Source organism: Pelodiscus sinensis, chromosome 1, assembly GCF_052426305.1.
Source record: "Pelodiscus sinensis isolate ZL-2025 chromosome 1, ASM5242630v1, whole genome shotgun sequence".
Taxonomy (NCBI): domain Eukaryota; kingdom Metazoa; phylum Chordata; order Testudines; family Trionychidae; genus Pelodiscus; species Pelodiscus sinensis.
In genome coordinates, this window is record NC_143052.1 from 99,508,916 (window position 1) to 99,533,315 (window position 24,400).

General features: G+C 42.2%; 2 protein-coding genes across 5 annotated transcripts in view; one reads left to right on the forward strand and one right to left on the reverse strand.

Annotated features, from left to right (window-relative positions):
• Positions 1-5,111, forward strand: part of APPL2 (adaptor protein, phosphotyrosine interacting with PH domain and leucine zipper 2) — a 62,382-nt gene extending 57,271 nt beyond the window's left edge. For both annotated transcript variants that reach the window (XM_075938590.2, XM_075938601.2), the window contains exons 20-21: positions 2,084-2,131; positions 3,618-5,111. In XM_075938590.2, the coding sequence (XP_075794705.1) occupies positions 2,084-2,131; positions 3,618-3,749 (180 nt within the window). In that variant the 3' untranslated portion in view covers positions 3,750-5,111. The remainder of the gene's footprint in view (positions 1-2,083; positions 2,132-3,617) is intronic.
• Positions 3,776-24,400, reverse strand: part of WASHC4 (WASH complex subunit 4) — a 72,759-nt gene continuing 52,134 nt past the window's right edge. Inside the window, exons 26-34 of one of the 3 annotated variants that reach the window (XM_075938562.2) lie at positions 23,760-23,868; positions 22,951-23,017; positions 19,994-20,080; positions 16,255-16,402; positions 11,574-11,670; positions 10,846-11,042; positions 10,105-10,204; positions 8,932-9,007; positions 3,776-5,686 (exon numbers count right to left, since the gene is read on the reverse strand). In XM_075938562.2, the coding sequence (XP_075794677.1) occupies positions 8,940-9,007; positions 10,105-10,204; positions 10,846-11,042; positions 11,574-11,670; positions 16,255-16,402; positions 19,994-20,080; positions 22,951-23,017; positions 23,760-23,868 (873 nt within the window). In that variant the 3' untranslated portion in view covers positions 3,776-5,686; positions 8,932-8,939. Of the gene's footprint in view, positions 5,687-5,713; positions 9,008-10,104; positions 10,205-10,845; positions 11,043-11,573; positions 11,671-16,254; positions 16,403-19,993; positions 20,081-22,950; positions 23,018-23,759; positions 23,869-24,400 lie in introns of those variants that run through there. The other 2 variants (XM_075938557.2, XM_075938551.2) reach the window with 2 other exon arrangements.

A 24,400-nucleotide genomic window follows, 5' to 3' on the forward strand; every position in this document is an offset into this window, starting at 1 on the left:
CAGTGTGTCTTTAAGAAGCCTCATATTGTGGGAATGTTATATAAATGGAATTAGCTGGCTTCCACTCTCAGTCTAATGAGTTACAACACTGTGATGGCCTAATTCCAGGTGCATGTTTCTAGACAGCACCTAAGAACAGAATTTATGTGAATGCTGATGCTACCCTCTCAGGTCTTAGGAGAGGAGTCAGTATCCAGCATAAGTGTTGGCAAAACTTAAGTTTGTCACTAGTTGTATGCAGTGTAGCTGCGTTGATCCAAGACTATGAGAGAGAGAGAAGTGGAGTAATATCTTGAACTGGAACAATATTTATAGGTGAAAGAGACAGTCTTTTAAGCTACCCAGAGATCTTCTTCAGCTTTGGGAAGGGTGCACTAAGTCACGGCTAAACACAAGGTGCAACAGATTATTTAGCATAAGCAATTAATACCTATTCCAGGGGACCATTCAAGACCTGAAGAGTTCTGTCTGTGGCTCTCATCAACAGAGGCTGGTTCAATAGAAAATCTTACCTCTCCCGTCTTTTCTCTAAGTTAAAATAGACTGACAAGGAAGTGGGAGTGTTAATTCTTGTCCTAATCTCTTGGACCTAGATACAATCTCTTAGAGAGACAATGCAGAATAAGTCTGTTTTAATACTAAGGGATACTGCTACACATGAGATAAGACTGGGGAAACAAAGATAGGAGGCACAAACCCACCAGTTTTTTCTCTGCATTCTTTGGACTACTGCTGTAGAAGGGCTTTTTCATTAGTAACTAAGGCCCAGCTCCACCTAAGTTAGGTGCCTGGCTCCTAGTTTCATACTGATGTGGATGTGTTTCTCTCTCCTGTTGAAGTTGTTCAACTGTGCATAAATAACAGTCATGGAAGCAGAGAGACTGGAGCTCTCTCACCTCCCAGATAAATACCCTAGCCCTTGAACATTGTTCTCTCCTGCCCAATGACTAAGTATTTATGCACAGGAGAAACTCAAGGAGAGCCATCATTATAGGCCATAGCTCAGCAGGTAGAGTTCTGGTGAGAGATGGGAGAGCCCTCTTCCATTAAATCTTGTCTTCCCGTTTGCTTGAGAGGGGTGGTTTGAACTTGAATCACCCCAATCCAGGGTTGGGGAACCTTTTTTAGGGCAGGAGCTGCTGACCCACAGAAAAATCAGTCCAGGGCTGCATACAAGTGAAAAGCAAAAAATGACAAAAAAAACCCTCACTGATGTGGCCCCTGACTGAGGATGATGACACTCCCCACATTCCCCTTCCATACCAGAGTCCAGGGGGCCCAGGCTAGTAGATTGTGTGCTCCAGCCCCACAGTGGGGGTGTGTGCACACTGGATCACCAGTGCAGGCTCCCCCATGCTGTGGGGGGTGGGGAGGAGCCCAGAGCCTCGTGGGCCAGATCCAGGCAAGCTGGGGGCCGCATCTGGCCCCCAGGCCTGAGGTTCCCCTCCCCGCCCTAATCTCATGTGAGTGCTCTAACCACTCACTGGGCTAGAAGTTAAGAGTAGATACCACCACCACAACCACCACTTCCTCCTCCTCCTGTTTTGTGCAGAGAAAGGCAAGCACCCAATTCAAGGTAGTGAGTTCCTGGTTGTGAAGAACAAGTAGAAAGTACCTACCTCCATAAGGCAGCACAGTCCTTAGGAGACAATCCTCTTGCTGGCATCTCTTCTTAGGTGGCTCCTCAGCTAGCATGCTGGCTTCTGTGAATTGCGTTCTTAGACTTCTCTTCCCATTCTTTGTATAGGGAGTCTAGGTTCCTGACTCAGGCTGTGTCGATTGCCATATTGTTCCTGTGATTTCATGGATATCCAGAAACTTGAGCGTCTTAACACTTTCAGTCACTGTGGGTCCATTGAAGCTACTAATCTTTCTACTGACTTCAGTGAGCATTGATGCAGACCCTAACTTTGTAAAGCAGACCTATTTAACATCCATTTTTATGATTGGAGGATTTTTTAAATAGATACTTTAGCTATATGAACAGTCTCAAATATGGTGAATTTTCAATTATGATGATTCATACAACTTAGCATACATTTTTAGTTTTAATTTTTACTAAGTCCACTTATTTCTTCTGCAGATCTGTTATGCAATAAGCTTGGGAAAAGAAATTATTGAGGCTCAAAAGGTGAAGTATATTTGTTTTGATTTTTCCTCACCCATCTCTCATTGTAGTACTCATTTATGTCCTCCAAATTTGACTGCACCACATATCCATTCCCCCCCACACACAGTGTGTGTGTGTGTATGTATAAGAAAATACATGAGACCTGAAAACTATCGTTGCTATTAAACGTGTGTCTGTGTTAAATGTATAACTCAATCAGCTATACAGTAAGGCTATGTCTACACTGGCACCTTTTCCAGGAAATGCTTAAAACGGAACAGTTTTCCGTTATAAGTATTTCCGGAAAAAGAGCGTCTACATTGGCAGGATGCTTTTCCGGAAAAAAAGCCCCGATCGTCATTTTCGCGATCGGGGCTTTTTTGCGGAAAAGACTACTGTACTGTCTACACTGGCCCTTTTCCGGAACAGTTTTCCGGAAAAAGGACTTTTGCCTGAGCGGGAGCAGCATAGTTTTTCCGGAAAAGCAGCTGATTTCTTACAGTAAATCGTCACTGCTTTTCCAGAAATTCAAGGGGCCAGTGTAGACAGCTCGCAGCTTATTCCGGAAAAGCAGCTGCTTTTCCGGAATAAGTGGCCCAGTGTAGACACAGCCTAAAGGTTTACATTTACTGCAGCAGTCTGATTTGAGGATTATTTGAGACAATTCTCCAACCACAATCTAATTCAAATATGTATACAACTGGGTGGGAGGGTGTATGTTGAAAAATGCATGTAAAAATGAAAAACTTCCACACTAATACTTCAGTAACTATCTACTGCTCTTCTCCTCTGGGCTGTGAAGTAAGGATGAGATTTTTCCACCCATAGGAAAGTTACGAATTTGGAAGATTATCAAAATCTCATGATTTACCAACATTTTCTTACATATTTCTGGTGTCAATGGAGTTCTAAAGCAAGTTAGATATATAAAGTTTCTTCTGGGAAAAAAATTACACAATAAGTAGTGTTCCCTATTAGCTGTACTCTTGTGTGACTACTCAGACATTCAAATGCCACCCACCTGATTAGCAGAGTCCCCACATTTAGGTTTTATTTCTGTTGATGGGATACATTTGCAAATGTTTCCATGCACATAAGTTTATTCTGTACATGGATAGAAAAGATTGACAGGAACACAGACAATAAGCAAAGAACCATTCTTCCAAGAAATTGGGTAAAACTCATTTCTTCAGTAGTTGGCAAGTTACCCACAATTTCCACCATATTTTTCAAGGACTGAAATAGTAATTCTAGCAGAAGCGGCAAATAAAAGCTTTAATCCTGAAAACAGTCATGCACATGATTCATTTTCTGTGCAAGTAATCCTACTAAATTGAAAGATTATTCATCTTTACAGGACTGGGGTCAAACTCATTTACATAACGCTGTATTTTAAAGTATATGCAATTCAGAGAATACAAACCTGAACAGAAGCAATGTGCGCCAAAAAAGAACAAAACAATCCACAGTTTGTTTAACTTAATGTTCATTAACATCTTCCTTTCAGGATCCAGAAGCACTAGCTCAATTAATGATGTCCATGCCACTAACAAGTGATGGAAAATTCAAATTATTGAATGACCAATCTGAAGAGGATGGAGCCATTCCCGAAGAGCCAGGAGAGGAGTCAGAAGCATAAACTTTTAATTTTTCATATACTTGTTGGAAAGGGGGAAAAGCAGGGAATCTTTTTTGCGAAGATCTTTGGTTTTCACCTGTTTGTGCATAGCCTGGGCCAGATTCTCTTCTCTCTTACACTAACAAGAATAAGGAGTAATTGAGTGAAGTTTCTCTTGATTCATAAGAGTGAACAGAATTTTGCCTTCTACGTTTGCTTACTTGCTTGTTTAGAACAGCTGACAATCTTGTAGAATGTTTCAGTGTTAGCACCTTGATGCTGACAGCTGAAAAATGCTGACTGTTCAGAGCAAAGGGTTAATGTCATTCTTCAGATTTATATACTTTTGGTTAGTTGAGAGGTACTGATCACCACTTAATTGACTTCCATTGGAGTTGACTGCTCAGCTGCTCTGAAAATCAAGCCACTATAGAACTTTTGTACAGATTGTACCTTCCTTAACCAGAACTCTCTGGTCTGGGAACATCTGTGGTCAGGTAGTACCACGGATGTTCCTGGACCACAGAGTCCAGGTATAGGGAGGTCAGGCCGTGGGGCAGAAGGGCCAGGGATTCAGCCAAGAGCCCCATGTTTGGAAAGGGGGGGAGGGGTCAGGCAGCACAGCACGGAGTTCTGGCCTCCTGTGTCTGGGCAGGGGCCAGTAGCCGTAAAGAGCCACAGCCAGGCAGGCAGCGGTGGGGCTGGGCTAGAGCCCTAGCCTGGGGCAGTAGGGGCTATGTTGGGAGGGACCTCCCCAGGTCTGGCAAATCTCCTCATTCAGGACTGGTCAGATCCTGAAGGGGCTGGATGAGGGAGGTCCAACCTATGCCTCTAGTCATCAGTAATTTCCATAATTTGCATGATATAGTGTATGTATCTGAATGAAGGTTAAGCAAAAAGCACTATTTACTTTATTTTCAGATGAAGTTTTTTTTAGTTTCTAGTGTTTAAGTATAACAAGAATTTATCTTGTGTTAGTCTATTTACAAAACAAATTTGATAAACACTAATTTTTCCTATTAATCTATTTTTGTATTGCACCTAGACTAGGCTTATAAAATAAATTTAAGTGCCTATTCATCTTCAAGGGGACCACACAATTACAGAATGTATAAAAACATAGCTGGGTAGAAACACAGCTTCTGGATTTATTAAATTCCACTAAAATGTAAACAATTCACAAGTAGTCAAGGAATTGGCATGTTATTTCTGTGTGGTTTTTATATGGTTAAGCTTCTTGAAAGTAGCAGCCAGGGATAATGGTTGTAAGTCAGTATGTTTATAGAGTTAAGTATGGTTAACATTAATTTTATGATGAAATATAAGGTCTGACAGTCTTCAATTAAAAACTCTACCAATAAAATACTAGATTATAAATCTATAGTATGGTGACTAGTGTTTTCACATCATTTGCCTGAAATGAGGCACTTTGTGTGCTGCATACTGAATTTAACTTTTTTCCCCGTTTCATCTGCAGTGTTATCATATAGGACCTGTTTATGGAGGTCTGGCCATTTTGTGTTGCCCAGTCAAGAGGCAGTTGGTCTGTCAATCACAGGAACCCATTCTAAACCAGACTGAACACGAAAACCCATGCAACATTGGGTCACACTATTCTCTATTTGTTTCATTTTAAAAACTTAGCTGGAACAGCTGAATTCAATCAATTCTAATCAAATTCTTTTCAAGCACTTACCAAGAAACTAGCCTTTCTGATACTAAACTCTAGCACAGGACAAAGAGGATGGCCTTCCAAAAAAGTTTTGCAGATGTCCATTTTGCATGGAATCAGTAAGGCAGAGGGGCCAGACTCATCAGATTTATCAATGAACGTTTGAATGAGCACCATGCACTCACTTTACGACTAAGACACACACACACTGTTTTGTAAGAACAGTTACACTGCTACCCACTTTTATTGGAGAACTGAAACTTGCTTCTATTTCAGAAGACACCTGCTACAGAAGAAAAAAAAAATCAAAGAATGATGTTCTCAAAATTACATTTATTATCTCTATGTACAAAGTGTACTCTACTCACAGAACCAAAAAGACTGAGATAACAAAATACCCTTTTTGTATAATGAGTTAGATAATACATGTTACATTTGGTCCTTCATACCTGAGAAATTGAAAATGGTTATCAATGGATGTCAGGTGAAAAATTCAAATTTCCCTCTAACTTACAGAATGCAATAGGGTCTCAAGAAGCTGCACTTCAACAAGCCTACAGCTATACACTGGAAGCGTATTAGCAGCATTGTTGCTCACTGAAGTGGAGACAGGTCAGCGGTTAGTTGAGCCAACACTGTGGAATCAGCCTTCTAGTTTAGTCCTTGTTTCTGAAATCAGACTAGAGCACTTACTCGGATTCCTCCCCCAATAATACTGTTGTGCAGAAAGAACACTGGAAGGAGAAGGGGGCTAATAAGTCTTGGTTATCATTGCTGCTTGACAGAAGAATAAATATGGCAGCAAGTCAGAAGAAAGGCATGGGCTTTTACTACCACTTTTGCTTCCTGTGACACCAAGCCCAGACACAGGAATAAGTGAAAGATGCCAGCTACTGCTGCTTTCTGCATCACCTGCCCTCCTCTCCCGTTGCTAAGTGAAAGAAAAAGGCAAGCTAGATAGCTGCTCTACCAGGCCTCAGCAAAACGAGACCATCCTTGTTCCCTCACTACATGTGGCATTTTCTGAGTGAAGTAGGGGCAAAAGCAGCTTTTCTAAGAGCCTCCCTTCTCCAGACCAGAGGCTCGCTCCGACAATTAGACCCAAGCTGCAAGAGCACTGTAGTAGCACTGCATGCAGTTGTAATCTCCAGTGAAACGGTGGATTGTGGAACTCTCTTCCCTGGCACATGTAGGAGTGTGCCCCATCTTTCAGCTGGAAATAGAATGAATCCATACAAGGATTCTTCCCCATTAGTGAGATTCTACTGCATAGTGAGATGTTCTGAATACATTAACTACAATCCTATATTAGCAAGAAGACCTATATTATTGTACATATGTATATATTCACAAATACATTACATATCCACATACTCTACCTCTAAACAGGGTGTTCTAAAAATAGTCTTGAGTCCTTTCTGTGGAATTTCAGTCTCCAGAACCTCAATACTCTGTTAGCACTGTACAGATCAGGAAGATACACTACCCAAGATTAACTGCAATATATTAAGGGTTTGTAATAGCATTCTTCCAAATTAAAGGTTAAAAGAGAAAAGTGCAGACTATATTACAGCATAGGTGGTGCCATGAAGGGACATGTTTACATAAGAACGTGTCTATAGGAGAAGTGAGAAACTCTCTAGCCCAACATTCTTCACTTCACAAATGAGCCTAATGAAGATGGTTTGGAAAGGGAACATGTGGATATGCAATTACAGGAGCAGGCAAGTTAGCAGGAATTGCAGCACTGCTGAAAATGTTTGTTATTGGCCCCAAAAGGTCAAATTCAACACAAATAATTTAAAAAAATTACAAATTAAGTATAAAAACCTCATCAAAACAAAAAGCAGATCAATCAATTAGAAATTAGGCTATGCAGCACTCTTTAGAACCGTCTTAGTAATGACGATAAATTGCAAATAAAGGATTTAACAACAGTTCATGATGCTTTTGGTCACGTTTTCAGCATTAGGGGAAAAAAATCCATGCAGTCTGGTCCCTTCGGTACTGTATCAACGAAACATTTGCCCTCAATTTCTACATGAATCAGTCACTGGGATTTGGGGAAGAGGGATAAAAGGTACATTATATTAGTCATATATACAAAATTAGTGACCAGCTTTGGAGTAATTTTGAAATATTTATAAAACAGCATCTTGCCCTGTGATGATGAGATGATGAAGCTGGCAAATGTGGTCCAATAAAATATGCCAAATATGCAAAAAAAACAAAAACCCTGCAAGTCACAGTTAGTCTAACTGACATGTTATTTAGCTAGCAAGGCATTGTTTTATGTTCTGGGTGATTAAAAATTTTAACAGTATCTTTTCATGGTTACTGATAACTGGCACTTAATTTTAAGATAAGGTCTAGTCATTTGAGTCAGGAATCTGGATAACTATTGTAACTCTTGCACAATCCACACACCTGTAGTAAGCATATTTAAGTTATACAGAATTCTCACAGTGTACAGCAGCTTTTAGAGGCTGCAGTGCAATTATTGTTGATCCTATAGTATGTAAGACTGTGTGGACAACACAAAGGGTATATCAGACTTACAAAAGTAAGGAGATACAGACTTGAGGCTGAAACTTGTGCTTAGGTACTACAGAATTCATAAAATGTAAGATCACTTAATATTCACAGACAACTGTTCACTCAGTGCCTGGTCATAAGAGGAAGCACTATCATCTCTAGTTTTCTCTTCTTTGAATTTCCTTACTTTTGTATATGAAAATCAGGCCTTCAATGTAAACCTAAAGCAGTTCCACATTAGCTTAGTTTTCCTTTTTCCCCTTCTTTGGTATGAAAAAGGAAAAGGCAGGGAAAGTGAGCTACTGAAGGGGCCCTAATGCCCTTAGGTGAGCTGATAATGCCAATGGATCAATATTAATGAAGAATAAAGGCTTTGTGTGATACTCTTAACATTAATAAGGGTTTCAGTATTTCGTATACATTCACAAGGTACGCTGAGCATTTTACAATGTAGCCTGCGGCTATAGCATTAGTTGCCACATATGCTCTGGAAAGATGAATTCCTAGCACCCGAATTATTTTTCAGACAATAGATCTGGAAATGCAAACTGTGTGTCTTGAACTGTTTTCTCCTTGTTGAAGAGTTCAAAATGCCTAGTGCAAACCATGGAACAAAGATCTGGAAGGTTTTTTGTAAGTGATATTTTAAGGTTAGGGATGCAAGAAAGCATCTGAAATTAACAAATTACTAATTTTGATCAGCATTTCTGTAACTTCAGATAAGTTGTTCCTAAGCTCAAGGGTTTTACATTCTAAGTTTCAGATAAGAGCTAAATTTTGTAAATAATGTAATAAACTCCTGAAAAAATAGGTCTTTCCAACGGAAATACGGACACAAACTAAGCTATAGTAGCCCACTAGGTACTGTTACAATATTGTACCATTTTCTATAGATTTTAACATAGCAGGTAAATCAATCTAGAGATTTTATCCCTATAGTTATTGGCAAAAACAGAATAATGAATAATTCTGATAGGTCATACAAACAATGCATACCAGCAATACTATTTCACAACAGGATCTGCAGGTGCAATACTGGAGAAGTCTCCATTGCTAGTTTTAATAGATTCATCTACAAAAGAAAAAAAAATTAAAAACAGAATTTGAAACTAATAAATATTATATTTTCAAACATTTTCCAGACATGGTTAAAAATAAGCCTGCCATGTACCATGAACATTCAAGTTCTACACTCTTGGCTGAGATATCCAAAATGTCAGTGCAGCAATAAGTCCCTGACCCTACAAGCACTTACATACACACATTTGTTGATATGGTTAGTCCCAATCAGTGGTACTACTCACATGAGGAAAGTTACACATGTGCTTGAAAGTGTTGCAAAATTAAGATCTCAATGTAGAAGGGAAAGCCTATGATATTATCTAACTCACAGCATTTCATACTTTGCACATGACTGACAAGTTTACCTTGACTATGAAAACTTATCTTGAAGTGTCTTTCAGAGGAATATTTTATTACTTTATTAATAACTGTGGCTAGTTAACTCAAGTTTCCACATTATTTGTCCCTATTAACTTTTTCTTTTTGGGGGGTAAAGTCTGAATAGCAACAGCGTGGCTGTGAGCAGGGCTGCCTGAGCAGTTAGCTGCAGAGCTGCTCCAGCAGCAGCCAGAGTGGCTGTCCTTGGGGTCAGCTACATTGGCTATTGCAGAAGTCATAGAGGTTGCAGAAAGTTCTGTAATGTCCATGATAGACACAGAGCCCTAATCACAGCCACTGAACTATAGCTAATAGCAATGATTCAAATGAAATTCCTTCAAAGACTTAATAAGATGGTAGAGGGGAACATTTTACCAAACTGGTAATGGTGAGAATGATAGTGCATTTAAGCCCATAAAGTGAAATTACTATTTATCTGCCGTCTAGGCTCAATAATCCATCTTAAAATACACCCCGCTCCAGATATAATCCCCATCAGATGTCTTTCAGTCCTGAATTACCATTACAGTCTGACAACATTGGCTGGGATGTGCAGTTCTGCAACATCAGATGACAGTATGAAGAATGTAGTTACTCAACACCAGGAGAGCATGTTCCATGTTTAAGTCTTTGAGCAATACTGCACAGGAAGCCACAAAATCCTTATCAGGGTATCTTTGCAGACACAAGACTTTCAAGATCTCAACAAATCCTACAACATTCACTAACCTTCTTTCTCTTTCTTTTCCTGGTTTTCTTCTGCTGCAGTTTTGTCTGCTCTAAAAAATATTCTTGCACTGCTCAGTGAGAAATAAAGCAGTTCAAACTCCTAATGAAAAATATTTAGAGAAGCAACTATCAGTAAGTTGTAGTATATCACTGATTTATTATCTGCAGCAATGGTTCTCAAACTGTGGGTCAGGACTGCAAAGAGAGTTGCAAACCCATTTTAATGGGGTCACCAGAGAAGGCTAAAATGTGCCTTGAAGCTACTACGTTTCAAAAGGTATGCAATAAGGCTTGCCCTTCCTCTGTTTGAAAGCGGAGACATTATACATCTTCACAATTCACAGAAATAACATCTAATGCTATAAATCACACTCCTTTGATCCTCTATGTATAGACACAGACATCATTGTATTGTTTATTGCTACCTAGTTCCTAATTCCATGGTCAGTCATTCTCTCTCAAGTGAGACATCTATTACAGTTTTCAAGCTCTCAGGGGCAAGGTACTTCTCTTTTAACGTATCTTAAAGCACCATGCACACTCACAGCATTATATATAAAATTAATACCACAAACCTCATCCTTCTATTGAGAGGGGCATTTTTGTGCGAGGCAGCATTAAGTAGTCAAATGGTCTCTACAAATTATTGATGGTGCTTTCTATAGCACTAATAAATAACTTGAACCAAGACAAGCAAATGTGGAGTTCTAAACAAGTTGTATAACTGGAACCATAATGTACCTGTAAACAAACTTCCAGTCGTTTGTGGGTAAGGTTCATAGTTTGTAGTAGCTTTTCATCTTGAGTAGTGGATTGCACATTCTGTTGCTTAGCCACTGCTCTTATCTCCTTAACATACTTCTCCCTGACTGACTGGAACCAGTGAAGTGAGTCAAACTCCTGATACTGATCCAAAAGCTTTAGAATGTAAGCCACACCTGCAGTCATTAACAAACCATGTACCAAAATCAAAAGGCAAATTGGACAAATGCAGGCACATATTCCATATATACACTTTAACATAAATACTGGGACTATTCACTTTACAGCAGCTATCTTACAATTAAGTCTTAACTGTGAAGCTGTAATAAAGAACAAGTTTACTTTATTAAAATATCACAACAAAAAGTGCTTGTATACATGATCCCCTGAAAATAAAAATGTTGAAATAAACACAGTCACTAAAACAACAAACAAGTGGTGAATGAAATATGTAAAATTCCATTTCCCTATGGTGAAGTGTTATCTGTTTTAGCAGTATGCACAGAGAGAAAGAACTAAATAAACAAAATTGAAACTGGAAAGCAATAATCTACACAAGTCATGCTGAAGTAAGGACAACTCATATTTTAAAATCACGAGTAATGGACAATGTTAAACATAAATTGTGGCAAAGTATTATTTTGAAAAGTCTTGATTTTGCCAACTGACTGGACGACTGGAAAACTAGACAGTATGCTCCGACTCACCCATGGCAAAACCATCATCAGTGAAAGCTGCTCCACATTTATTCTTTTTATTCAGTTTCTCTTTACAGCTAATTGAATGTTCTACAAAGTTGAGAGTCTGAAATGAAGGAAAGACAGTTGTTCTAAAGAATGACATCTAGACTGTGTCTATATTAGCATACCATTACTACCATAAGTTTTGCTGACAAAAGCTCCGATGTGGACTGTAAGTTGGTGGGAGAGCCATCTCCTGTCAGCATAGAGTGGCTAAATGGCAAACCTTACAGCAGTGCAGTTGCAGTGATACAACTGTGGCCCTGTAAGGTCTGTCACATAGACATAGTCTAAGAGTAAGATTTGGAAAAATAAAAGCTGATTATTTGCATTTTTGTCAATTACATCTAAAACCCTAAGCTGGATTCAGAGTCCCTGGCTTATAAAGATTTTGGATGAACAGCCCATCCCTTTTCTAGGCTTTGGGGAGGCAGCTGAGAAATGGAGGGGTCTGAGTGGGTACAGTACAGTAATTACTCATTTAACACGTGCCTGCTTAACATGTTTTCGCAATAGCACGATTTTTTGGGGGGGAACGTTTTTCGAATAATGCGACCATGCCTGAAATAACACGAAAATAATTAAGTGGCAGACTACTTCACATGGCAGTATAAGTTGGTGAAAGCAGTGGTAATACACATGAACGGATGAATACACGTGGTCACAGCGCTCCTCCACTCACCCACATATTTATCTTTGTGTTTTAACAAACCGCAGAGACTTGTGTTGCTAGATATCTTGTGTTGCTAGATATCTAATGTGACGTTGACGACCCAGCACCAACAAAAAATTGACTTTGCCACCATCACCTGAAATGCAACCCCCACCTTTTCCCTTATTTTTAAAGGGAAAATTGACCCCACATAGCACATTTTCGCTTAGCACGAACTTTTTCAGAAACGCGTGTATAGTGTTAAATGAGGAATTACTGTACAATTAATAATGTAAAGTATAATTTCAATTAGATTTGCTGGTGCTGGAAGCTTTATATGATATCATTATTTAAATAGTGTTTCATATAAGGGACATAAAACAGGAGCACAGAGCAGGTTTCAAATGGAAGTTTTAATAAAGCTAAATATAAACAAAATAAATGACTTTTCTTAAAACTAACCCAAAGATTTAAGCTGTTTTCTGAAATCTCACTAAAGACAGTATTTTAAATTTGTATTGAATTACTCAATTTTATTTAGAAAGTTACATAGGAGAGTCTCATGCAGTTTTATTGCTCTGTTTAGATGGAGCTAGTCTTTAATATATAATTGTAGTACTACTACACAATGGATGGGTTTTAGGTGAAAGGTCAATTCTCTTCAACTACCCAGCAAGCAAACCAATAGTTTATTAATACACATACCAGAGAGATGCATTCATTAGTGTGCAGTAGTTCAATATAGTTAAAAGTTCAAAAAAGTATTTAATAAAGCTTTTTGAAATGCACCCATCTTTGAAACACAACTGAAAGATGTCAGGAGAAGGAGAAAAACTTTCCCTCTGGTTATCTGAACATATTCATCCATTATTTTTCTAGCTTTCCTTGGATTATGTGATTCCCTTTCCTCAGTTATGAACTTTCTCACCCATTACCAAGACAGTTTCCCCAATTATCACGTGTAATACCATTAACTCACAAACATCCCACTCTCCCTACCTTTAATATCAGCAATTCACAGACACTTACCTTCCTTCCTCCCCCTTCCCACCCCCCCGCATCCGCCTTCTGTTCTGCAATGTGATTTGTCCTTTTCATATTTGTTCATTTTTTTTAATTGTATCCTTTGGTATATATGGTTGTGACTACTTTCTTCCACTATTTGATCTGAGGAAGTGGGTCTGGCCCACGAAAGCTCATCATCTAATAAACCATCTTGTTAGTCTTTAAAGTGCTACATTGTCCTGCATTTTGCTTCAACTACCCCAGACTAACACGGCTACATTTCTATCACTTTTCCTCAGTTATATCATCCATGATGGCTTTTCATTTTTCACAATCACACCTGGAGGTTCAGCCACCTTCAGCTACTTTTCTATTATACAGGCAGTCCCCGGGTTACGTACAAGATAGGGACTGTAGGTTTGTTCTTAAGTTGAATCTGTATGTAAGTCGGAACTGGCGTCCAGATTCAGCCACTGCTGAAACTGACCGCCAGTTCTGACTTACATACAGAATCAACTTAAGAACCCCAAGCGTCCCCAAGTCAGCTGCTGCTGAAACTGATCAGCAGCTGATTCCAGGAAGCCCGGAGCAGAGCAACTCTGCCTCGGGCTTCCTGTAGTCAGCGCTGGTCAGTTTCAGCAGCGGCTAAATCAGGACGCCTGGGGCAGAGCAGCTGGGGTGCTGCTGGGTTGCTCCAGTAGCGCCTGTGCTGCCCCGCTGCCCGAGCCCCTCCGCGGCTTTGCTCCGCGTCTTCCTGGTCTGCAGACCAGGGAGACGCGGAGAAAGCCCCGGAGTACACGGGCGGCAGGACCGCAAGGTCCCGCAGTCCGTGTACTCCGGGGCAGCCCCGTTCGTAACTGCGGATCCGACGTAAGTCAGATCCGCGTAAGTCGGGGACTGCCTGTACTGAGTTTCCACTAATTTTGAATAATTATTCAAATCCTGTAGAGAGGCTTTGGATGACTCCCTCCCAATCCTACCCAAACAAATGCATTTCTAATTAAGAATATAAGAATAAGCCATACTGGGTCACACCAAAGGTCTATCTAACCCAGTGTCCTGTCTTCTGACAGTGGCCAATGCCAGGAGCTGTGCCCCAGAGGGAATGAACAGAACAGGTAACCCTGAGGTAGTCCTTCCTTGTCACCCATTCCCAGCCTCTGACAGAGTTAGGGACACCATTCCTACCCACCCTTCCTTAAACCTGTTTTGAGAGGAACTGAGGTAAAGGCAGCGGTAAGTGCTAGGTAATTACTACCTAGCAAGCAAACATCTGCACACACACACCTATTAAGGAAGTGTAGGGGCTCACGGTCAAACTTGCTCTCAATTGCGAGGATTCGTATCCAGGGCACTGCTGCAGGACCAAGGACCTCTGCTCCTGGCATTATGCACAGGGGCAGGGAAATTCCCCAGTCAATGGTGCCGCGAGGAGAATGGACAGGGGCAAGGCAGACCTGTGCGGAAGGGTGGCGGGGGAACGGGCAGACTCAGATGCAGTAAGCGCCGGCGAGAGCTGGAGACGCGGGCAGGGCGGAGAGACAGAGCTGGTGTCCCTGTGCTCAAAGCGCGGGGGAGGACGTGGGGGGGGGTTGTTAAAAACGCTTCTTCGCCAGCAGCAGCAGCTGGTCCCAGCAACCCGGCTCATGGGGCAGGGGGCTGCTGCCCTTGTCCTGGCTGCCTCGTGCTCTCGGGGCGCTGGTCCCCGGGCCTTACACGTGGCAGACGCGCCCCTCGCTCCGGGCGGGACTCTGCGGGGGGCCGGCCGTGCTGCTGCTCCCGGCGCGCCTCGCACGAGAGGGAGCAGGCGGGCAACTTCTGCCGGCGGGTGGGCTGCCCGCAGCGCGGACCCAGGAGCGGAGGCGGCCGCGGCGGCTCCGCTTGTTGCAGTGCTCTGGGCGGGGCTGACCCCGGGAAAAAGGCTGGAAGCCTGGCTCTGAGGTCGCTGCTTCAGCTCCCCCTCTCCCCCAGCAGAGGCGCCCCCGCCTGGCGGGGCTGGGAGGAGCCCAGAGCCGGGCTGCTGGGTCCTGGTGACAGCCCCGCTGCTGCAGCCTGGGGATGAGCCCCGGGGCGGGCCCCTTCCGGCGCTGAGGGGCCCAGGCGGCACCATGAGGATCAAGTTCAGCAGCCTCGCTCTGTTCGCAGCCCTCCTGGGTGTTTTAAGTTTCAGCTTCCTGGTGGTGGCCCTCGGGACCGACTTCTGGTACATCATCGACGCCTCCCCGCTGGAGCGCAACAAAGCCGCGGGGGAAGCCGGCAGGGGGGCAGCCCAGGCGCGCCCCTTTGCTCCGCGTCTTCCTGGTCTGCAGACCAGGGAGGCGTGGAGCAGATTTTCTTGCCGGGGAGTACACGGGCGGCGGGACCGCGCGGTCCCACAGTCTGTGTTCGTAACTGCGGATCCGACATAAGTCGGATCCGCGTAAGTCGGGGACTGCCTGTAAAAGCTAGTTTTAGAATAGCAAAGAGTTCCCAATTTGGGCCTCAATTCTGCAATCGGATTCAAGTATTCAGAACTCTGCTAAAAAGTCAGTGGGGCTCTGCATGGAGGCAAGGATCTTCCTGACCAGATCCAACTGCAGGATGAGGGCCTTACAGTTGATACTCTAGAACTGAAGTTAAAAATGGTTGGAGGTCCCCAAGCTAACGCTGAAAGGGCACTTGTGGGGAACAAGCATTTTAATATCATTTTCTTTTTCTCCTTTCATTTCTGACTTTCTTCATCACATGCTATACCAGATGTCAAGTACTTTATATTATATCATTGGGACACTGGGGATTCTGCCACTGACTTCATTTACAATGGATGAAGAGATTATTTTTTTAAGTTACTCTTTCAGTCAAGAGATCCCATCTGCGCTCTGTGGAGAGTTGGTGTTTAATTTGACTTGAACAGCTTGCTACCCACCCCTGTACTTATGAGGCGTAACATTAAATACAAATCTCATCTAATACATTACAAATTCGCATCAATACAGTGGTAAAAATACTAACCAGTGGAGGAACAATAATGTAGAAGTTGCGCAAATGCATGTTCTTTGGACTGCGGAATTCAGGAGCAAACACGTCAACAAGCATTTTGAAGTACTCTGTCCCTTCTGCAGAATTACGTGTGAGATCACTGAGGACACAATCCAATTGCCTGCAAAGAATGAGAAATTTTCTTACCTGATCATTTTCTGTTTCATAGCACTTCTCCTTATTCATCAATAATATTTAGTACCCCACTTATGGGATTTGGACGCAGTCCGATGTTTGTTGCTAGAGGCTCCAGAGACCCAATCTTTCAGTCCAAACCACCAGACACACACTTGCAGCTGATTATTAGTATTAAAACAACTGGGTATAATGTATTAAACAACATAAAACAATGGTGTCTAACTCTGCCTTTAGAGAAAAATTCCATATTGCATTGTGGTAATTTATCAGATTGTCAGGGTGGCTGAATGAGGAGAGAAACTGCTAACAGAAACAAAATTATAGATAAATTTCTTGTTCTGTTGCACAACTTCTCTCCTAATTCATCACTAATGGGAAGTAGCCAGCAGTGAATATTAGAAGGGAGGGATAGAATACAACTATTATTATTATTATTACCACATTAGAATAAAAGGCAGAAAGGGAAATGTTTCTGCCCATATAAAGCAAGGATTTAGGTAGAACCAGCACAGAAGCACTCACCTACCAAACTACTGCCTCTTGCAGATGAATGAAAACTTACTTTGCAACTCTTCAGATGAGGCTGACACACATTTTCCCCAATGCTCCTAGAGACTTCTGTGAATAGTTTCCCAGATTCCTTGCATTCCCGCTGTTTCAAGATATTAACATCTTGCCTACAGCAACTTTCAGGCCATAGAGTCTTGGCATTTTGGATATAGTGAGCTGGATATACAACTGGATATACAATTGGCTTTTGTACCACATGTGCTTGAGATATATCTTTATAGTTCTAGGAATGCCCATGTATTTCACATACTCCCAAAGAGATCAACAAATGGTCTGGTAGCACTTTATAGACTAACAAAACATATAGATGGTATCATGAGCTTTTGTGGGCACAGCCCACTTCTTCAGATGACCGGAGTTTTGAGTTTAGAATGTGAAGACCCAAAATGAATAGGGAAGAAAGGAAAGGGGGGGGAAGGGGGAAAGAAAATATCAAAGGGAAAACAAGTAGGCAGAGTTGGTAGTCTATAAGCATCTAAAGATTGGATAGTTAAAAGAAGCAGATAAGAATCACAGGATAGCAATTAGATAGGAAGGGTACTAATGCAAGAATCTACACAGACAAAGAGCGAACAGAGGTCTCAAACTCAGTTTACCTAAGGGCCTATGCCAGACCTCAAATCCTCCTAGTGAGCAAGTAGGCACCCCCTGGCAGGGCTTGGTGCGGGGGTGAGGGAGAGGCATAGAGTTCCATGCATATCTACCTTCTCCCTTCCCCCTCCCCCGCATCTCCTGGCCCTGCTTGCTGGCCCACATGCACCTCCCACCCCACCTACTGCACCTGGATCATTTAAAACCCACTGCCACCCCCAACAGTGCATCAGGGCCAGAATGGCTACTAACTGTTGGCAGCAGCATGGCGCTAGCGTATCCCTGTGTGCCAAGCCATCCTCTTTATGAGGTGGGGAACTGATTCATGAGTTTTAATCTCTTGGGTTAGCAATACAATATATGCAAGTTGATAATGTCTCCCTCTGAGTCCAGAGACCAGGAGCCTACAAAAGACATGAAACGATGAGTCCTCACCCTGACACCCACATGACCTGTGCTGGGATGGCCCTCCCTACAGCTAATATCCGGACTCTTACACTGTGATCCCACCTGCCTCATCTTGCTAACGTCCACACACTCGCACTGGGATCTCAGATATACTGTAGGGTGTGAGAGAGACGGTGAGCCTGACAGAGAACAATGAAAGTTGTCATTAAGAGAAGAGCACCAGCAAACACTCCTTTAAGGGAAGAAGGTGGTGAAGTCAAAGGAGAGGTGACTTGACCCCAAATTTCCCCCCCGCACTTGCTCATTAGAGATGTTGCTAGCTTTTAGTTTGTGGGATCCCAAAACCCCAGGGTTAGCTAGAACTACCCCTCAGTAGAGATGTTGCTAGCTTTTAGTTTGTGGGATCCCAAAACCCCAGGGTTAGCTAGAACTACCCCTCAGTATCAGGAGAATCCCCAACAAAGGGGAGTGGGAAACACAACTTCCTCCCCCAGAGAACAGATAGAGAGGGAGCAGCCCAGGGCAGCTGCAGCCCGTCTGCAGGGTGCCCGAGTTCCCCATTGACAGAGGCTGCTCTGCGGCTGCCTTCCCTGCCCCCAACCCTCATGCTGTTGCTTCTGATAGAGACAATAAGTGGGGGTGGGGGAGAGACAGGGGCAGGTGGGTCCTCAAAGCCAGCACATGCAGAGAACCACCTTAATAGCCGGCTCCTTGCACGTATCAGCTCCCACCTGCCCCTACCCTTCACACTGCTGTCTATCAGAGGCAGCAGTGATGGCGGCGGTGGGGGGGCGGGCGGGGGGTGGAAGATCCGGTACTCATGGGGAACCAGCTTAAAACCTAGCTCCCCACGGGCACCAGCTCTCACCTCTCCCTTGCTGCTTCCGATACAGAGGCAACAAGGTGGGGAAAATGCAAACAGCCGACAGGATTAACTGATAAGCCTAGGCTTATTGGTTAATTGTGTAGTCATCTACATGATGACATCCCTAATGGCAAAATAGTAAAACTTTCCATAACGCCTCAATACACTCCTCTGTTAAACTCAGAATAGGCACCTAGATGAAATGAAAAATAAATTTAGTATTTGCCCATGGCAGAAATTAAGAAAGCTCATGTTTTGTTAACTGGATCTATAGCCAGCTAACAGATGAAGATTAACATCCAAAGACTTAGAACAAGAAGGGGATCATTTTAGCAGCAGGTAAAGCATATGGGCTATAAAGCAGCAAGTTTGTTTGTTCTCCATCCATAGCCCCAAAAATGGCAGTTTAAGATTTGTTTTTCAGCTAGGCTGTGAATGGTGACTATCAAAAAGTTTTGCCATTGAGATATTCCCTGCACCCATTGCTGGTCTCACACTAAACAAGGAAAGAAAAACAACAGAAGTCTAAGCTTGAATCACTTAATACAAACATCAGTGTTCAGAACACATTTTAGCAAGTGTGGTTCAGATAGGCCACCCCTGGCTACTGTTATTCTTTATATGAGAGAATGCTTTTGACAAGAGCCCAATACAGCTGAAAACAATAGATTTCTGCTACACATTTTACCAATATGTTTCAAATGGAAAGTGCTCATTTTCCTCCATTCCTTCCTCCACATAAGCCAAGATAGTCATGTGGTGATTTCCCAGAGTCCTCAATCATATCTGAGCGGAACTTGGAATAGGATTAGTAATGCAGATTTGTTTTTAAAGTTTCTCAGTAAACTCAAAGTAGATTTCTAAAACTTAAAGACATTTTCAGACTAAAGAACTTCCCTCACCAAATGAGAATTTTAATGAGCAGCTGATTTCCAAATGGATCTGACTGGTACAAATGTCATTTTCTGTCTAGCATCTTTAAAGCAATAGTTTCTATTGTTTCAGATTAAACAAAAACATCTACATTTCATTTCACCTTTTGTAAAGCACTTGAATTTTTTGAATAAGAAAGGTGCCAAACACAAGTTTCTTTTTAAATAACCTTGCCTTCCCACATCTCAAAACACAAACTAGGGTTACCTTGCAGCTTTTTGCGTTTCTTCCGAGAGTCCTTCTTCTTTCACTAGTTCTTCAAAATTAACAATATCTTCAAGATCAGGAACAAACCTACACAATTACTGTATGTTAAATCTATATTCAACTGAGCTTTACTCACTTATGCATTAATTAAGTTAAATTATAAATAAATTTCACAATATCCTTGCTTTCAAGGCTCTGGCACGCCTCTGCTTTCATCTTCCATCTCTCTCTCTCTCACCCAAGTTCTGTTAATTCCACATCCAGACATGTTACCCTTCTGCCTTTCTTCCACAAAAGTCTTTGTAATCTCCCCCATGCTGCCCTGTTATCCTGCAGCGTGCTCCCCTATTGAATGTGTCACATAGGGTCCCACTCCTCCAAAAACCATCTTTCAATCATGACCATACTTCCACACAATCCAAATAAAATCACAGCTATAGAACAAAAGGAAACATGATGATCATATTGAGAAAACAGCCAGCCTCATAATATTGAGCATAAACCACCCATTCCTGTCACCTTATGCAATCTCTGTTCGTGCTATATATCAGTGGCTCCCAACCTTTTTGATACCAGAAACCAGCAAACCCATTCACAAACTTCTGGTGGACCAGCATCACGTTATTTGCATATTTATTATGCAAATGATGAATATGCAAATAAAATGTTACTGGTCTGCCAAAAGTCTAGCCTCCAGAGCCCCTAGTGCCAGCCCTAACCCTTAGAGTCCCCATCCCTCCATTACCCCCCTGCTACTAAACAGACCCCCGAGTTCCTTGTACCTAACCCTCCCGGTGCCAGCCCCCCACCTCTTAGAGCCCTCTCACTACCAGACCCCTGAGTATCAACCTCCTGTTTCCAGAGCCGCACTGCACACAACCCTCCCTCCCCCCCAGAGCCTCCCCAGTGCCAACCCCCAATATTAGCCCTGTCCCCAGAGGCACACAGTGCCAACCCCTTTCCCATAGCCTCCCCGCACTACTGTTGGGAGTGGTGTGTCCTGCCCCACCTCTCAGCCTCTTCTGTGGCTGGGAGGAGACCCCACCCCTGCCCGGCACTGGTTGGCTGAGAGGTAGGGCAGGACAGGCCTCTCTCAACAGCCGCAACAATGGTATACCCCAGCCCTGGTCCCCAGAGCCACCTTGGCCTGGCAGTGGGCCAAAGCCCAGCAGCTGGGAACCACTGCTATACACCATATGATATAACACCTAGCTTGTAAACTTTCAAGACACAAACTGTGTCTTGTTCTCTCTGTAAAATACTATGTACACTATGGCACTTTATACAATGATAAATAACCATCTTGGCCTTTAAGAGCTCACCTATATAACATACTATGGTATACAAAAGGTTATGGTTTTTGTAGTTTAAGGACTCCAGTTAGTCAATTTTGCAACATAAGGGATTCTGAACTAGTTTGCAGGACAAGGGATACAATTCCTTTGTATCTTTATACATGGGATCAGACACTTTTCAAAACTCAATCATTACCTAAATGGAGAGGAATAGCTTAACTGTGTTTGTAAACTCTTCAGGACAGGGAGAATGTCTTTACTCATTTCCTTGGAATGCACAACATTCATATGGAGGCTCAAAAATATGGGATGTGCCTGGAATGTGACTGTTTCTCATAAAATGGAAAGGGAGGAGTCTGGTAGAAGAGAGTTATAGCCGAATAACCACAGGGGGCCAGAGATGGGGACTGGGACTGCTATAACCCTGTTGGATCAGCAGGAGGCAGGGGTGGAAAAAAAGGGACAGTTATCTACTATATTTCAGAGAATTTGTCTGTCTGTGTGCACGTGTCTCTGTCCCCCAGCCAAGGGACATGCACCCTTCCCCCCGGCTGTGCTCCCTACAGCTGCAGCAGCCATGGATAGGAACGTCTCACTTGGCCCCAAACTGCTGAAGTGAGAGAGAGCTGGGGTTGTCTTTTCTCCCCAGGGCAACCTGCATATTGAACCCCATATCCCCAGCCGCACCCCAGAGCAATTATTTAAATGAAGAAAAACAAAAAAAACTTATTTAAGGACCAAAGCAACTCTGGGTAAATCCTCTAGTTATAAAATAAGTTAGCTCCGTTCTCTGGGTTTGCCTTACAAGTCCTATGGGGTGTCTCTTGCTGTTTTATGCAGCAAATGACTCATTTGTACAGTGCCTAGAATATATTTTAAATGCACAATTCTTTAACGTGCTGAGCTCCTTAGTTCCAATATATGTGCACAGGACACAATGGTACAGTGAAACCTTTGTTATCCGGCACTCTGTTAACCAGAAAACTTTGTTAAACAGCATTGCCCCCAACCACAATACCATCACATTTTCAGGTGCACAGAACTGGCTTGCGCGGCGAGGAGTCCTGTGGCACCTTATAGACTAAATGAAGTGTAGGAGCATAAGCTTTCGTGGGCAAAGACCCACTTCGTCAGATGTGGCTTGGTATACCATGATTGGCTTAACAATTTTTTATTTAAGAAGTACTAATCATCTTTAACTCAAAATAGAAATGTCAGATCAACTGCCTCACACTACAAAACTAACAATATTAAAAACTTGAGTTTTACTATAATTGTCCATTGGTTTTTCCTAGGTTGATGGGACCCTCAGATAACTGGAATTTTTAGAAAACCAGAACACCCTGATCTCCAAGCGTGCCAGATAACATGGTTTTACTGTACTTAGTTCCTTGCAAGTTCAGTGCTAAATAATGTACTAGCTGGTCTTTTGTTCTTCATTGTAGGACCTCGCTCCTTAAGAAGGTCAATATAAAATACAGAGTATTTTAAGATACAACGATGTCCCGGAAAGTGCCATACTTATCAAAATACTCTTCACACTTCTGAGTCAAATGATGCATAAATGAAAAAACGGACTTTCCTAAGGGAATATCAGTATGAATTGGTAGCACAGGGATATAAAAATACTTGGAGCAGCATGAAATACACTTATGTAGGTACCTAATTGCACTACTACAGCAGTGAAGTCCACCAGATCTTATCATTCGCACATAGCCCATTGCATTGCCTTTAAAAAGAGAAAAACAGGATAATTCCTAAAGTTAGACAGTAACATATACGTACTTCAAAAGCCCCATTAACTCTGAAATTCTGATGCCCTAGGGTAGCCAGAATGATTTTTAAAACAGAAATATTCTGAAGCTAATTTCATAGAGAAAAAATGCAAATGTTTTTAGGTTTAATGGCACAAAGTCCAATAAGAAGAACAAAACATGAGCCATGACTAGCTTCGTCTAAGTAGATTGTGCTCACATGCACACTAAGGTCCAAATCCTGCAATAAGATACAATTGGTAGGATGTGTTGGTAACATCAGACTCTAGAAGCCTATATTCCATTGGGGCATCAGGATGTTGAAAGTATTACTAACTAATAAATCAAATTTAGCTATTATAATCTATGTATATCTTTGTATTTGATTCAAAATGCCTTTTGAAACTGAGTTTAAGGGTATGGTACTTCTCATTTAGTGAAAAAGATAATAAACGTGGATGAATACTGATTGAACCCAAAGCAAATAAAAAAAATCCATAAAAGCTCTAGGTAAAACTTATTAATTAACAAAAATAGGTCTTGAATGTTTTAAGTAAAACTCCAATTACTTTAACGGAAGTGCACTTGCTTATATTAGGCTTGAATTTAAGGCTCAGTCTGAAAATATAGGTAAAATAAGCAGTGTAGTTCATAGGATCATGAAGATCTCTGCCATTAAAATGTTTGTACCAAATTTTTAGATAAAAAGTTGCATACCTATCTGACTTATGAGCTGCCTGAATTGGTCAAGGTAACTTTGTCCGTCAGGTGTTATTCCAAGCTTTCTGATGCCTCGGTTGAACTTCTCCGCTCTCTCAAATGGATACTAGAGAAACAATTTTTGCATAGTTAGTAAAAATATCCATCTTTGAAAAATTTACTTGACCTTATATGTGAACGCTATTTTACCTTCCATACACTCTCCCTCCCACAAACTCCTTTTATCTTTTAAAGTATAATTCTGTCTATGCATAATAGTTTGTGAAAGCATCATTGACTAGGTCAGGTATGCAAATTGAAAAGATAAACAGATCTGTTACTGCTATATATACAAGAAAGCAATCTTCTTATACAAGCTGAAACTCCCTAAACTGGGACTCTGGTCCATAGTCTGGCAACATCCATAGTCTGGCAGAGATGTTGCAGCACCAGAGAGTCCTGGTGAGGGGCAGCAGTAGCTAGCCCTATGGGGCTGGCAGGACAGCAGACTGCCCACAGCAAATTGCTTGAGGGGCTGCCTAGCGCAGAGTAGCAGGACTGGGAGACCTGGCATTTGGCTGCCCACTGGGGCTGGGAGCTCCAGCAAACAGCTGCAGGCAGCCCAGTGGAGCCAGGAGCTCTAGAACATGGCTGCAGTG